Raw genomic sequence first — 14,646 nt, 5'->3', positions numbered from 1 at the left:
GACAGTCGCGTTTTTGGGTACTTTTTTTATATAGGCACCTATTACCCCCGCCCCCGGACCCATTTTTTCACAGTTTCTATCTGGTAACCCTAGTTAACATTAGATCAAGACCAAATGTTTATTCACCAGATGAAGCAGGAAATAAGCACTAAGAGAGATTTGTTTCTATATTACCTTTATTAAAGAGAAGTCTGTGTCATTTTCTATAGCCTTGAATTGTGAAACACATCAGGTAATATATTGCTTCTCCTGCCCACTCAGTATTGGTGGTGCAGACTGCATAGTTAGTGAAATCATTAGCATGACTTATTTATATAATATTTCATAAATATTATGTCATTTTCATGAACTCCATTATGAATTTCTGTCCCATTTAGGATGGAAGACACCTGCTATACACTTGTAATTTAAAGGTCTTGTAGGTTTTATAGGATCTGAGTGGTCATGATCAAGAGGTTGAGGCGAGGAGCAGAAAAGAACATTGCCAGTGTATCACTCCTCCATTTTTCCCTGCCCTCTTAGAATTCCTGAGAATGAGAAAGTTATTGTAACCTGAAAGAGACTGTGAATGGTTAAATCCTTACTCCATCCTCAACACAACATGCAGACTTGAGTTAATCTCTGAAATTACCCCTCTTCCTGGGGTTTGGCTTTATTTGAAACTCAGAGCCAATACTTTTGAGTATAAATTTCTTCTCTGATCTTGGATGGCCCTAGAGTTGTCCCCATAACTCTTTAGTTTCCTCTCCCTACAGCGCCACTCCCAACTCCTTTATATTCAGAACTGCTTTTGCCACAAGGAGTCAACAGGATATTAGCAGCTTTATGAAGGGTTCTAAGACCTGCCAAGAGGTTGAATTAACAAAAAAGCACTTACAAACAAAGAGAAACACCAGTCTTCTGCTGCAAGAAGTAGCACGGCACACAATTGTGATGAGGAAAGTAATGACTAGGTTATGTTGTACCAAATAGGAAATCCACAATGGCTGCAGTGTGAGCTAGTGGTTAGATCATGGAACTATAGTCAGCTGACCTGGAGTCCATTCAGATTCTGTCACTAGCTCACTTATGTGACCTTGGTCAAGGGCTTTATCTTTTCAGTGAGTTTCTCCAGCTATAAAAGGCAGATTATACGGCCTACCCATCTTTATGAGGTACTTTGAAATCCTCTATCATTACATTTTTTTTTAAATCACAGATATTCACTTTTAGACTGATATTGAAATATAATATAGTCTCAAGCAATGCTTTCAGCACATTTCTGAAAACAACAGACCTCTGAGTTGTCAGTGGTTATTTTCTTAGTTATTATAATTCCATTTCTGATATTATAATGGTGCTCTAATGCATTTTGGTAGACACCATAACAGCTCTGGAGTCATTCTGATGCCAATGGTCATGTGTGTGTATGTAGTGTTACGATGTGAATCTTTTGGTACAATGGCATAGTTTGAGCATCGTAATGGAGTCATTACAATATCAACTGAAGTGTACAAGTTCCATATGTGCAAGTCACACACCATGTAGCTACATTAACAGTATAATGATGCAGCTATTACAAATTTAATTAAATGGGAGCACCATTGTTATGGGAATCTCATATCATAGTGAAATGTCAATGATGTTAGTATGGGAGCAACATGTTAATAAAAGACTTATAATCATGACAGCATGAGGATGTGGGGAGAAAGCAAATATTAAATATGTTGTTATACATTTAAGGCAAATAAGGATTGCCAAAAGGACAATCTTTATCAGGCACACTCTTGTCTTGATTGGCCCAAATTATTTCTAAATCTGTTCAATACAGTTCTGCTCCATCTTATTACAAGGCCACTTCTGGTCAGCAACTCACTCTGTTGTTTGTTTGTATGTTGGTTCCTGTTGCTTGAAACCTGTATTATGCTAAAATAAATTTAAAGCAAATTAAACACAAACTACTGCACTAATTTAGGGTTATGATATGAAATCTCACAGACAAGATGATTCTAAATTAAAGTTAGTATGCTAAATATTTGTTTAAATGTTGTCAGTTTGTGGTAGATGATGGGCATGCCAAATACAAAATGAAAGGAATATATCAGCATACACATAACTTTACTTTACTTTATTTCATCTGTTGCCTATCCTTAACTTCCACTTGTCATTTCTGTGCGCCATGATAACCTGTAGAAAACCATTCAGTATTATAAACAGGATTTCTTTGTATCTGTTGGCAGACTGCAGGCTTTATCAGGGTCTTAGTTGTAGTGAGAATTACAAAGATCCATTGTGCCTAGGTTTTGTAACATACAGAATATGAATCTCTATCATAAACTCCAGCTGGTGGGTAGCAGCTGCAGAAGCAGCCAAAGCAAGGACTCCTGTACTGAGGGATGTGTGTAAAATGGGGCCCAGCTGGGACCAACCTATGCCCAGACACACCCTGAACCATGGAGTGCCTGCTGTTTAAAGATAGGCAAAATGTCCAGCAGTGTAGATATTATGACACCTCCTGAGAGTTGAATTGTTGTCTAGAAGTGAAAGCAGATAACTTTTAGTCAGGACTACTGAGTTTGGTTCATACTTTCACCACTGACTCAATCTGTGTCCTTGGACAAGTCAATTAACCCATATGCCTCAGGTTAACAATCTGTAACTTACTATACCTTCCTCAGAGGGGCAAAATGTTAATATTTATAAAGTGTGTTGAGCTGTTTGTGTGAGAGATGCTACATAATAATCCAATCCAAAACCCCACTAACTATGGAAAGATTATCATTGGCTTCTTTGGGCTCTGGATCAGGCCTTAATTGCAAAAAATTCTATTACGGCTACTAGATGCAACACTTCAGCATTAGTCATTATTATGCCTTTGTGAGTTTATATCTCCATCTGTATCATTTTAACACAGTTTTGTGTTTAAAAAAAATATTATTTAATGCCACAATTTAAGATGTAGAATATGTTACAGTAAATTAAACTTTCTGGTGAATCATTCTGTATATATTCTCTTTCTCCCTTTCATTAGTTTGAAAAAGAATTGTCATGTATTATGATGTGTTTACATGGGTGACTTATGCAGATAAGAATCACAATGAACTGCTTTCTTTGATGCATTTGAATGTTGAAACCAATTAAACATTTTTCTCATCTGTTGACTGCTTTGAATAAATGTGATCTCTGCAAATTCACTTACACATTAGAATGTATTCATCACAGAACTGTTTTTTTTTCTTTTTGAGATATTCCCACACTTCCTGATAAAGCATTCTCAAAACCTTAAAACAGGCTTAATGTCCCCAAAAGATTTAGCAAGGTACTCATTTCTTGCATCTAAATCTGTCTATCTTGTGCATTAAAGTATGATTAGACTTGTTGTATTCTCTGTGGGAAACACTACCTGTTAAGGCTGAGGGATAAGAAATGCTGGCGGGGTTACAAGTTCCATTAAGATGACGTTCACCTGGGTCTTTGTTATCACTGATCCTGACGTTCACACTGTATAGTGGAGATTGCTGATCCATACCCATATATTTATATTTCAGGATTTGAAGGTGCTTACTGTGAAATTGACAGCAATGAGTGTATCTCCCATCCATGCCAGAACCAGGGTCATTGTGTAGATGAGGTTAACAGTTACAGGTGAGGATAACTGTTCACACTACAAAGCCATCAGTTATAATACAGGGCCAAGTTATCATTCAATTTGCCATTCTTTTGGTATTTTGTATGTGTATTGTTCTAATATTTTAATTATCTGGTTTGTCATTTTATAATCAGTTTGCATAAACAGTTTGTATAAACATTATACTGTCTCCAAATTATAACTAAGTTATTTTTCTGAAGATCATAGTGATCCAAACATCATATTGAAAAAATCATATTTTTCATCATTGTTTATTTTATATTTACATTAAAGTGAAACTTTCTGTGCATTCAGTGGACATCTTATTTGCTAGGTGCTCCTGCAGACCTGGATTTTCTGGGACACAATGTGAAGTGGACATTAATGAATGTTTATCGAGACCCTGCAAAAACAATGGAACCTGTATTGATCTTATAAACAGGTTAGTAATTAGAGCTAAGTGAAAAGATTCACAAACTTGCTTATGAGTAAACGCTATCTGTTGGCTTTGCTGGTATTTATGGTGCATGTTGTTTGCAAACATCTGGGGAAGTACAGTTTTGTTCACAGGGATGTTTGCAGGAATCAAAGTAGTCATGGCTATTCACAAGAATAGTTACAGTAGAAGGATTCTAGCAGACACTTCAATAAGCTCTTTATAAATTGCACAAGAGATTTCTTGTACAGTTGCAAATAACAAGCCATCTTGTAAAAATCATGACCAGTTTGTGCTGAGACACAGCATTGATATGGGACATATAAGTATCTACATAAAAAGATAGATAATTTTGAGCACAGAAAAAACTCTGAGTTTAATTAAATCTATGACATCTGATAAGGGAACAGAAAACAACACTATGGCACTTAGTTGGCCAGCCAAACAGTACAGATACCAAATCACAGACAGTGAATACTCACAGCAGCCAATTCCCGCAAAATTAATAGCCTAAGGTTTGTTCACACAAACTACTTCATGGAATGAAGGTGGATATGGAACAGATTTGGTAAAAATCACAAGCTGTGTGTAGATAATTTTCAAACAGATATGGGCTAAATGAATGTATTTATCAAATACATTATTGATAGTTATTAATTTGGTTAGCTCATTTAGTAACATTTAGTAACATTTAGCTCATTTAGTAACATTTAGGCAAGCTTTTACTTGGCCTTGTATTGGTGTCTGGAATCTTCCCTTTCTCTTTAACTCTTTTTGCAACACTAGGGCCTATTACAGGGAATGGGTATAGGGACTGAAGATTTCTATATTTGGGTTTGTGAAGAAATCTTTCATGTATGTCATATTGTCAGGGAGCTTAGCTGGTGGTGATAAAGTTTGAGTGGCTATTCTTCTCCTGGAACATACAACAAGAATCCTGGGTTAAGAGGATGTAAGTATAACCCATTAAATCAACTTTTTTGCAACTTTTGGGCCATGGGGGAAAAGAAGAAATTGGCTTTGGTGCAACTTGTCCTTTTTCCTTTTTCCTTTTCTTCTTCTTTATTTGTATTTAGTGTAGAGTAAAATTACAAATACAAGTCAGTCAGCTACAATGATTTTATGTTGAGCTACAGTTACAGTGATATCTCTATATTCTCTGCCTTCACACAACAAACTTTTCTGGTATAAACCTTCAATAAAAAATAACATTTAAATGAGAAAGAAGAAACAAACTTTCTGTATGTGGTGTTTGGGTCCAAGATACTGCACAATTAAAAGACACACAACAAAATAACCCTAACCATTATGTTGTTCCTCTTAGCTTCAACTACATTTACTGCATACAATTTCCCCACTAATTTAAAAACTGTAAATTGTTCTGTTTACTTCAGAGATATGGAAATGAGAGAAGTCTGTTATTTATTTCACATGGTCAGTGAGGAGGTATCACAACTCAACCCCTAACATCTGGAAAAGTTCACAATGTTTTAACAGATCATATTGTTTGTTTGTATTGATTTATCTTTCATTTTTCCTCTTTCCCCAAGGTTCCTCTGTAATTGTGCACCTTGGTACTATGGGCCTCTCTGTGAGTTGGATGTAAATGAGTGTGAAACTTTGCCTTGTCTGCATGGAGGCAGCTGCTCCAACAAGCCTGGAGGCTACCAGTGTGTCTGTCCTCCTGGATTTACAGGTATAGTCCCTTCCCTGAATATCAATTGCTGCCACATAGAAACATGTTACCCGCCATTTTCTGCATTTTAAAATTATTGCATAAGCAATGGCCTCAACTATGTCAAAGAGGAGTGCAGAAAATTACCTGAGTATTGGAGGAGAAATCAATGTTAATTCAAATGGGCCTTTGATCCAAGTCTTACTAAGTACCTCAAGTCTTTATTTACATTATTTTGATTTATGGGTTCTTTAACAGTCCAGATATTTAGCTGAAACACATTAGAAAGAAGGTTATATAGTGCAAAAGAAAATCAATATTTTGTGAATTCAGCCAAGAGAAATCACTCGTAGATACAGAGTAAGTTTTGTAGGTAGATTCAGACACTGTTTTATTTAAAAAGTATCAATTTTATCAGAGTTTGACTGTTTTTCTTTCAGTAGTAAATCCTGATTTATTTTCTATTATCAAGATTTATGTTCAAATGCTACAAAGTGAATTTCTCCTTTGGATCTACAGTGTCAAAGTATTGAGATTTTGACTTCCCTGACCCATATAGCTGACATTACTACCTCAGTTATTGATCTTGGATTGATATTTGGAATTTATACAGAAGTAATGATCAATTATTTAACAAGTACAGTTGTAATGAAATATGTCTAAAATCATTGTGGTATTCACATGTTCCACATGTAGCACCAAAATGGTATTGACACTTACTATTTTGGTATTATTTAACATGGGGAAGAGGGATAGCTCAGTGGTTTGAGCACTGGCTTACTAAACCTAGGGTTGTGAGTTCAATCCTTGAGGTGGGGCCATTTGGGGCTTGGTCCTGCTTTGAGCAGCAGGTTGGACTTAGATAATTTATTGAGGTCCCCCAAACCTAATATTTTATCATTCTATGGAGAAATGTGTATGTTTGTGTGTTTTAAATCACTCCATTTTTTGCATATATTTCACATTATTGGTAGGGTTCTTCCCCACCCAAGCTAAGATGGATACCACATAACAGAGCTGATGGAGAGTTCCCAGTACCAAGTACAGGTACAATTTGTGTTAGGGCTGGTTTTGATATTTAAAAAAAAAAAAAAAAAAGAAATATTTCAGTTTTCCATATTTCACCTGTCAAAATTTTCCACATAAAATGTTTGATTAAAAAAAAAGGTTTTCATCAGAGTTTTCTCCTAGATGGAAACCCATTTCCTGAGATATCAGAAAGATATAGAATATTGACTTGGGTGAAAGGATCTGAGAATAAAAATGACTTTTTGACCTGACAAATGCTGCCTTTTATTTTCATCTTTAATATGTATGTGTAATTAGTAATTGAGCAGTTCCTGAATGGTAGAGTTACTGAGCTGTTTAAAAGTACAAGCATATTCAGAAAACTGGTGTTTGCAGTTATTATAAACACATTGGTTTTTTGTGCATTTGAGTAAAAATAATACTGGACGTTGGATATTTAGAGTACCATACTGGTCATCTTAATTAACTATATATATAGGTAATTAAAATGGCCAGTAAATTAAGCAAACTATTTCCTAATATACTGAATTATATATCATATTATCTGTGTGTGATATAGACTTATATAGCTTCCAGTATACATAAGACTGAGAGGATGATCTGGGTGTTGAAGTGCAATATTGGGATATTACAGTAATTTTTGTTCTTCACAGAGATTACTACACTTTATATAAAATCAAGTTTTCACAGTGGCTAAAATGTGATGAGCTTTCTGTATAGAATTATCTCAGGCTGTTAGCGAATCTGTCTTCTATAATATTATCAATTTGCCTTTAATAGTTTTAGAAGAGAAGGCATCTAAAAAAAACATCATTGCCTTTGGAGACTGAAGTCTAAAAACCAACATCTCTGGCACAGGTCCAAGAGACACAGCTTCATAGTCTGTATCATTCAATGTATTGTTTTCCATTATTCCTGCAAACTCAGCTGGGAATAGAAATTTCCCTCAGGAGAAAACTAGACCAAAGGACATATCTTTATTGCCTGCACTATATGGTGGTCAATAATAACTATAGACAAAATTGGAAATAGAGCAGTCTAATTTCTAAATATATAGTATCACACATTCTTCCTTCAGCTGAGTGCAAGCCTGGAGACTCTCAGTTTCATACACACACTTACTTGTATTCATATTACTTGCATTTATTTCATGCAGAAAGTAATATTTACATTTCAGCATGTTAATCATATTGTCCTTCCTAATGGATACATTTATGTTGTTTCCCAGTGAAAACTTTAATTTCTAATGTGAGTTGATGTTACTGACTTCTACTTTATATTGCTTGTGACACTTTATGGGAATCACTTCACCAATTGAATACAAAATGTTCCCATTCATTAGTCTGAAGAAACTGATATTGCAAGAAAGACATTTATTATAAGGCAATGAGCAGAGGGAAAAGCACATTTTCCACCATGCAGTAGGCTAATGTTCAGAATTGGAAGCAATTTATTGACAGTTCGAGATCTTTAAAACTTCCACTTTTAGCAATTATGATGTAAATATGATGATGCATGCCTACTTTCACTATTTTTATTGGTTTTATATCACCTAATTCATAAAAAAGGAAAACATATTGTTTGTGAGAGCACCAACCTTCACAATTTTGGATAATGAAAAAAACACTTTAAAAAGTCAATAGTCAGCATTTTAAAGGCCCTGAATCTATAACAATACAAATAGGAAATATAGTTAGCTGATTAAAAAGCAAATACATTTCCATTAGTCTCTTCAGAGACTGATACTATAAATATAAATGCATTTTGGGAAGGTCTGGGCATATTAAAAGTGCCTACATAGTAAGTGTAAAACACTATCAAATAAGATAGTATTGTTCTTTGAGTGATACTCTGTACCATATTCCACAGTGAGTGATCACATATCTAGTGGGTATGCATTGGGAGAAGATACCTCTCTACCCTCCATGGCATGTATTGGAGCAACATACCTCTCTAGTTAGTTATTTGGCAGTGTTAGGTAGGTTTAGTCTTCCACCGGGGCTGTCTGGGACTGCCGTTCAACAGTGGGACTGGTTTTACATGACAGATCACAAGTCACTGCCCATTTTGCAAGTCTGTTATGCCTCTCAACAATGGCCACATGAGGTGTCAATTCTGCCTTGGCGAGGGACACATTCTGACGTGCAAGATCTGCTGATCTGTCTCAAAAGGGACTCATCATTCAAGGAAGACTTACTTGAGGGCCTTCCTTTTAGAGCAGTCCATGTTTCTGGACTTGTACCCCAGGATCCAGTCCTCAAGGTCTTTGGAAGACCAGAGGTCATTGAAGTCTGCACCAAAGATATCTTCAAAAGTGATCCAAGGTGCCCCCCAAGTCTGCCTCAGACCTAAGAAAACACTGGGGCCAGTTGGGCACCAAGTGGAAGTCCTTAGGAGAGAAGATGAATAGAATGCCTTTCCAAGGCTTGGTCACAAAGCTTCATAAGACTATGAAGCTGTCCAATATCAAAAGTGCTTCAAAGAGGAACAAAAGCTACCAGGGCAATGACTAGCTAAGATGACCTAGACATGCCTCAAGTCTTGCCTTGCACCATTTCAACCATTAAAATCAGCTAAAGCTCCCACCAGTACCAAGACCAGCTTCACCTCATGAAGTGGTGAAAACAGAGTAAACAGGAATGCAGGCTCAGCCTGCCTCAGTGGCCTGGGGGTTATAGTCTTCCCCTCTCAGACCCAGGGAAGCCACCAGGGAAATACCAGCACCATCTCCAATGCCATCATGCATGACTGCTGGCTCCAGTGTCACCCATAGAAAGATCTCAGTACCCCGAGGACTGAAACCTTCAATTCCATCAACACCTGGGATGGCTCCCCTACTCATGGAGGAGTGCTACCTGACATCCTTAGACTCAGAGGAAAGCCTGCATATATCTGCAGCCAGATCCAAGGATTCAGCAGTATAAGCACCCACCACTGAGGTGGGAAGGGGAACCCAGGCTCAAATAATTCTGATGCTGACCCATATAAGTACTGTTACTATTGGTACCAGCCCCTGTGACCTCTGGCACCATAGGACTTTAACCTATGGAATATGCAGGTTCCATGGATGCTTCAGTTTGCCATGTATTCAGCCTCCCTGGTGTACTCAAGGAATCGAGAATCAGAGAACTGCAGTACTGGAAGAGACCTCGAGAGGTCTTCTAGTCCAGTCCCCTGCACTCAAGACAGGACTAAGATTTATCTAGACCAGGGGTAGGCAACCTTTCAGAAGTGGTGTGCCGAGTCTTCATTTATTCACTCTAATTTAAGGTTTTGCGTGCCAGTAATACATTTTAACATTTTTAGAAGGTCTTTTTCCTCTAAGTCTATAATATATAACTAAACTATTGTTGTATGTAAAGTAAATGAGTTTTTTAAAAATGTTTAAGAAGCTTCTTTTAAAATTAAATTAAAATGCAGAGCCTCTCTGACCAGTGGCCAGGACCTGGGCAGTGTGAGTGCCGCTTAAAATCAGCTCGCGTGCTGCCTTCGGCACACGTGCCATAGGTTGCCTACCCCTGATCTAGACCATCCCTGACAGCTGTTTGTCTAACCTGCTTTTAAAAATCTTCAATATTGAAAATTCCACAATGTCCCTACGCAATTTATTCCAGTATGTAACCACCCTGACAGCAAGTTTTCCTAATATCCAACCTAAACCACCTTTGCTGCAGTTTAAGTCCATTGCTTCTTATCCTATCCCCAGAGGTTGAGGAGAATATTTTTCTCCCTCCTTCTTATAACAACCTTTTATGTACTTGAAAACTGTTATCATGTCTCCCACCTCCTTCTCTTCTACAGACTAAACAAACACAATTTTTTTTTAATCTTCTCTCAGAGGTCATGTTTTCTAGACCGTTACTCATTTTTGTTGCTCTTCTTTGGACTCTCTCCAGTTTATCCACATCTTCCTGAAATGTGGTGCCCAGAACCTAACACAATACTCTAGCTGAGGTCTAATCAGTGTGGAGTAGAATTACTTCCTGTATTTTGCTTACAACACTCCTGCTAATACATCTCAGAATGATGTTTGCTTTATTTGCAGTAGTGTTACACTGTTGACTTATATTTAGCTTGTGATCCACTGTGACCCCTAGACCCCTACCTGCAGTATCCCTTCCTAGGCAGTCATTTCCAATTTTGCATATGCCCAACTAATTGTTCCTTACAAATTGGAGTACTTTGCATTTGTCCTTATTGAATCTCATCCTATTGAGTTCAGACCATTTCTCAAGTTTGTCCAGATCATTTTGAATTTTAATCCTACCCTCCAAAGCACTTGCAACTCCTGCCAGCTTGGTATCATCTGCAAACTTTATAAGTATACTACTCTCCATGCCATTATCTAAATCATTGATGAAGATATTGAACAGAACCAGACCGTGAACTGACCCCTGGAGGATCCAACTCAATATTCCCTTCCAGCTTGGCTGTGACTCACTGATAACTACTCTCTGGGAATTATTTTCCAACTAGTTATGCACCGACCTTATGGTAGCTCCATCTAGGTTATATTTATAAGAGGGTCATGTGAAACAGTATCAAAAGCCTTACTAAAGTCAAGATATACCACATCTGCCACTTCCCCCTTATCCACAAGGCTTATTACCCTGTCAAGGAAAGATATTAGATTGGTTTGACATTATTTGTTCTTGACAAATCTATGCTGACTGTTACTTATCAACTTATCCTCTAGCTGTTTGCAAATTGATTGCTTAATAATTTGTTCCATTCTCTTTCAGGGTACTGAAGTTAAGATGAGTAGTCTGTAATTTCTCGAGTTGTCCTTATTTCTCTATATATTGGCACTGTAGTTGCCCTTTTCCATTCCTCTGGAATCTCTCCCATCTTCAGTGACTTTTCAACGATAATCACTAGTGGCTCAGATATCTTTTCAGTCAGCTCCTTGAGTATTCCAGGATGTAGTTCATCAGTGCCTGGTGAGTTGAATACATCATGCTTTAAGTGGGTGCAGAAGATACTGATAAATAGCAGGAAAGAACTGACAAAGGCCACTTACCTCTCAAAGTGGATGAAATTCTCCAATGTGGGCAGCAGGTGACACATTTCCCTGGGTTGGGAAAGCATCCAGGATATTCTGGGGGACCTGTACCAATAAAACAGGCATGCTCTCCTAAAGCTTCCTCTGGAAGCACCTAGCAGCCATATTGGCCACCCATTCACTGATTGACCTCTCGTCCGTCTTTTTGCATCCAATGGTGAAGAGGTTCCTGAATGCATCTCTAGACTCTTTCCTCTAGTTAAGGATCCTGCCCCAGCTTGGGGCCTCAGTGTGGTACTTTCCATATTCATGGAAGCCCCATTTGATCCTCTGGCAAAAAGTCCATTTCCTATTTCTTCATGAAAGTTTCCATTCTCCTGGTGATTACATCAGCCAGATGTGTGGGAGAGATACAAGTCACTGGATGTGGAGGTGGTGAAGGAACTGAAGGTAGTGGGGAGGCTTCACCCTTTATACCCTCACAGAACACATGAGAGAGCAAAGGTCATACAACACCACTACAGGTACTGTTAACTAGAAAATTCCCCAGCACATGTGTACTGGCTGTGGAATATGGGTATGGACTACCCATTTTGAAGAACATCTGTTACTGCACAGGTAATTAAACTTCTTTCTTACACTCACTTTGTACAGATTATATGACTGCAAGAAGTGGGATGTAATGGAAAACAAAGGAGAAGATCTTCATCCAATATAAATCAGTGTTTGTGCCATAAGTAGAAACAGTGTTAAATTATATAAATAAAAAAAATGTACATTGATGTTGCATGAAGATATTCTAAAGGACAAGTGGAACACCATTTAGCAATATAGCTACTGTTCCTGAAGGCAAAGACAAAGAAAGCAGCCTGGTAAAGCTACCAGTGCACTGAATATTTTATTTAAAAATAGACGTATTCCTTGCTACCTGTATTAATGTTTGAGCATTGTTTAGTTTGATGTTGATTACCTGTGAAAAGTAATAAAATACTTTTTGAAATGATTATCTAGCTTAACTGCACACAAAAATTCCCGACATCTATAGTTAAAGATTAAGCCTCCACCATCTAGTCACAGTGAGGTGCCATCCTTCCTATTAACCAACTTCCTCCTGTTGTGCTTAGATAGTAAAAGTATAATCATTATCTGTGTATTTCCATACTTTTCAAGTTTAAGACAGACACATCGTGTTTTCAAATATGAATTATAGTTTGTTTTTCTTATCAGTCACATCATAATGATTTCACAGTGGCTAAGTGTTAACACTTTCCTCAAGTTTATTACAAGTCATTTTATTTCAGAAGAGAAACTGTTTTATAACAATGAGATGTACTTTAGAAAAAGCATGAGTGTTTAGACAATATCCTTCATAAGTAATAGAAGGAGATAAAGAGGATTATGAAGAAACCAAAATGGCAGTTCTTTACTAACATGGATCAAAGTCTTTCAGCCCTCGTCCTGTAGCAATTTCTGTGTTAGGAATAGTGTCACATTGAGTTGATTTATTTTCTTTTTATGTTGATCTTTGCTATGTTTCTGTACCACCCATGATTCTGAGCTCTTTAACACTGATTTTCAGCACATGCTTCACATTAACTAAGCAATGCTCAACATTGGAAGCTAAGGGTTATTTGCACAGGATAAAACATTAACACTGAACCAAATCCACTGATAAATTATATTACCTCCAGATCTTGGGTATCTTTTGGTGAACCTGGCCATCCCTGTGCAAACTACATTTCCAATATGCTTTTATAAATTTAATTCCAAGTCTTTTCAGTAAAATGAAGATCTTCCTGGGATGATTAGAAAAAGGCATAGGTGAGAAAGGGGTGAATATATGATCTTAAACATCAAGTCGTGTGATGGTGGTGGTGGTGTTTAAAAAAAAACACACCAAAATTTTGGTTTAGAGAAAAGAGACCAAAAGAACTAAATTATTCATAACTGTTTCTTGTTATATAAGTTCAGGGATATAACTCCATGCTTCACAAAAATGTTCTCTTTCATGCCCTGGGGGACACCAGGACATAGTTAAGAAAGCTCAAAGTTATTAAAAATTAATTTATTCTACATTGAAAATAAACAAAAGAAGGTAACCAAAATGTGTATTAGTTCAGTTACAATGTCTATGTTGAATCTCTGCAGTGGAGACGGTCTCACAGAGATCATGCATTCTGTAAGAGTGAGCCCTTCTTCCTGTAGGCACTCTTCTGTAGGCAAATTGAAACAGAAGTTAATTAAACCCAAAAGTAATCGGTGGGCCCTGCCTAATTATCACAGATAATCAAGACAGATGATTGATGTCAGAGACAAGTTTCTTTAAAGATAAATGATTAGGTAAGTGACAAGAAAGTTTTGTTCACTGTAACTAAACTAAAACTGGTTGTGAATTAACATAGTAACTGACCTTGCTAAGTGTTATGAATTTTGGTAACTGAAGGAGACATCTGTAAAAAAATAGGTAACTTCTCCTCTTTTGTAAGTTAGGTGGAGTTGTAGATTAGGCAACCAATGAGCTCTCATTTTGGATCACTCCGTTTAGCTTTCCTGTGCCCTATTCTACTGCTCATCCATCTTTTTCTCATCTCACGACCAATAGACAGCTTTCTGCAGCTTCTGCCCTTTGGGGCATTCAAATTTTGATTTAAAACAAAAATTTATTTCAGACTGAATTTTTGGCTTGCACTCTCCTTTTTGGGAAGCAGTATACATTGGAAGGCTAGGGGAAGATGAAGAACTAAAAGTACATCTGTTGCAGTGATGCTATTCGGCTGATGCTAGCTTGTTGCTTTGCCTGTGATGCATGCCCGTGTCTGCTTCTGAGGCAGCTTTGGGCAGCATACAAAAGCGGCTGACCCTGATTGCAAGCCATATGGCTTGGGCTTTGCAAGGGA

The 14,646-nt window shown here is 37.3% G+C and overlaps 1 protein-coding gene across 2 annotated transcripts in view; it reads left to right on the top strand.

The window, feature by feature from the left end:
• The window catches only part of LOC123366947 (protein eyes shut homolog), a 442,182-nt gene that overhangs the window by 300,258 nt on the left and 127,278 nt on the right, over nt 1-14,646 (top strand). For both annotated transcript variants that reach the window (XM_045010895.1, XM_045010894.1), the window contains exons 13-15: nt 3,528-3,624; nt 3,942-4,049; nt 5,594-5,739. In XM_045010895.1, the coding sequence (XP_044866830.1) occupies nt 3,528-3,624; nt 3,942-4,049; nt 5,594-5,739 (351 nt within the window). The remainder of the gene's footprint in view (nt 1-3,527; nt 3,625-3,941; nt 4,050-5,593; nt 5,740-14,646) is intronic.

This window comes from Mauremys mutica, chromosome 3 (genome assembly GCF_020497125.1).
Source record: "Mauremys mutica isolate MM-2020 ecotype Southern chromosome 3, ASM2049712v1, whole genome shotgun sequence".
NCBI lineage: Eukaryota > Metazoa > Chordata > Testudines > Geoemydidae > Mauremys > Mauremys mutica.
The sequence above is the reverse complement of the archived record's forward strand: the minus strand, read 5'-3'. Positions and strand labels throughout refer to the sequence as shown.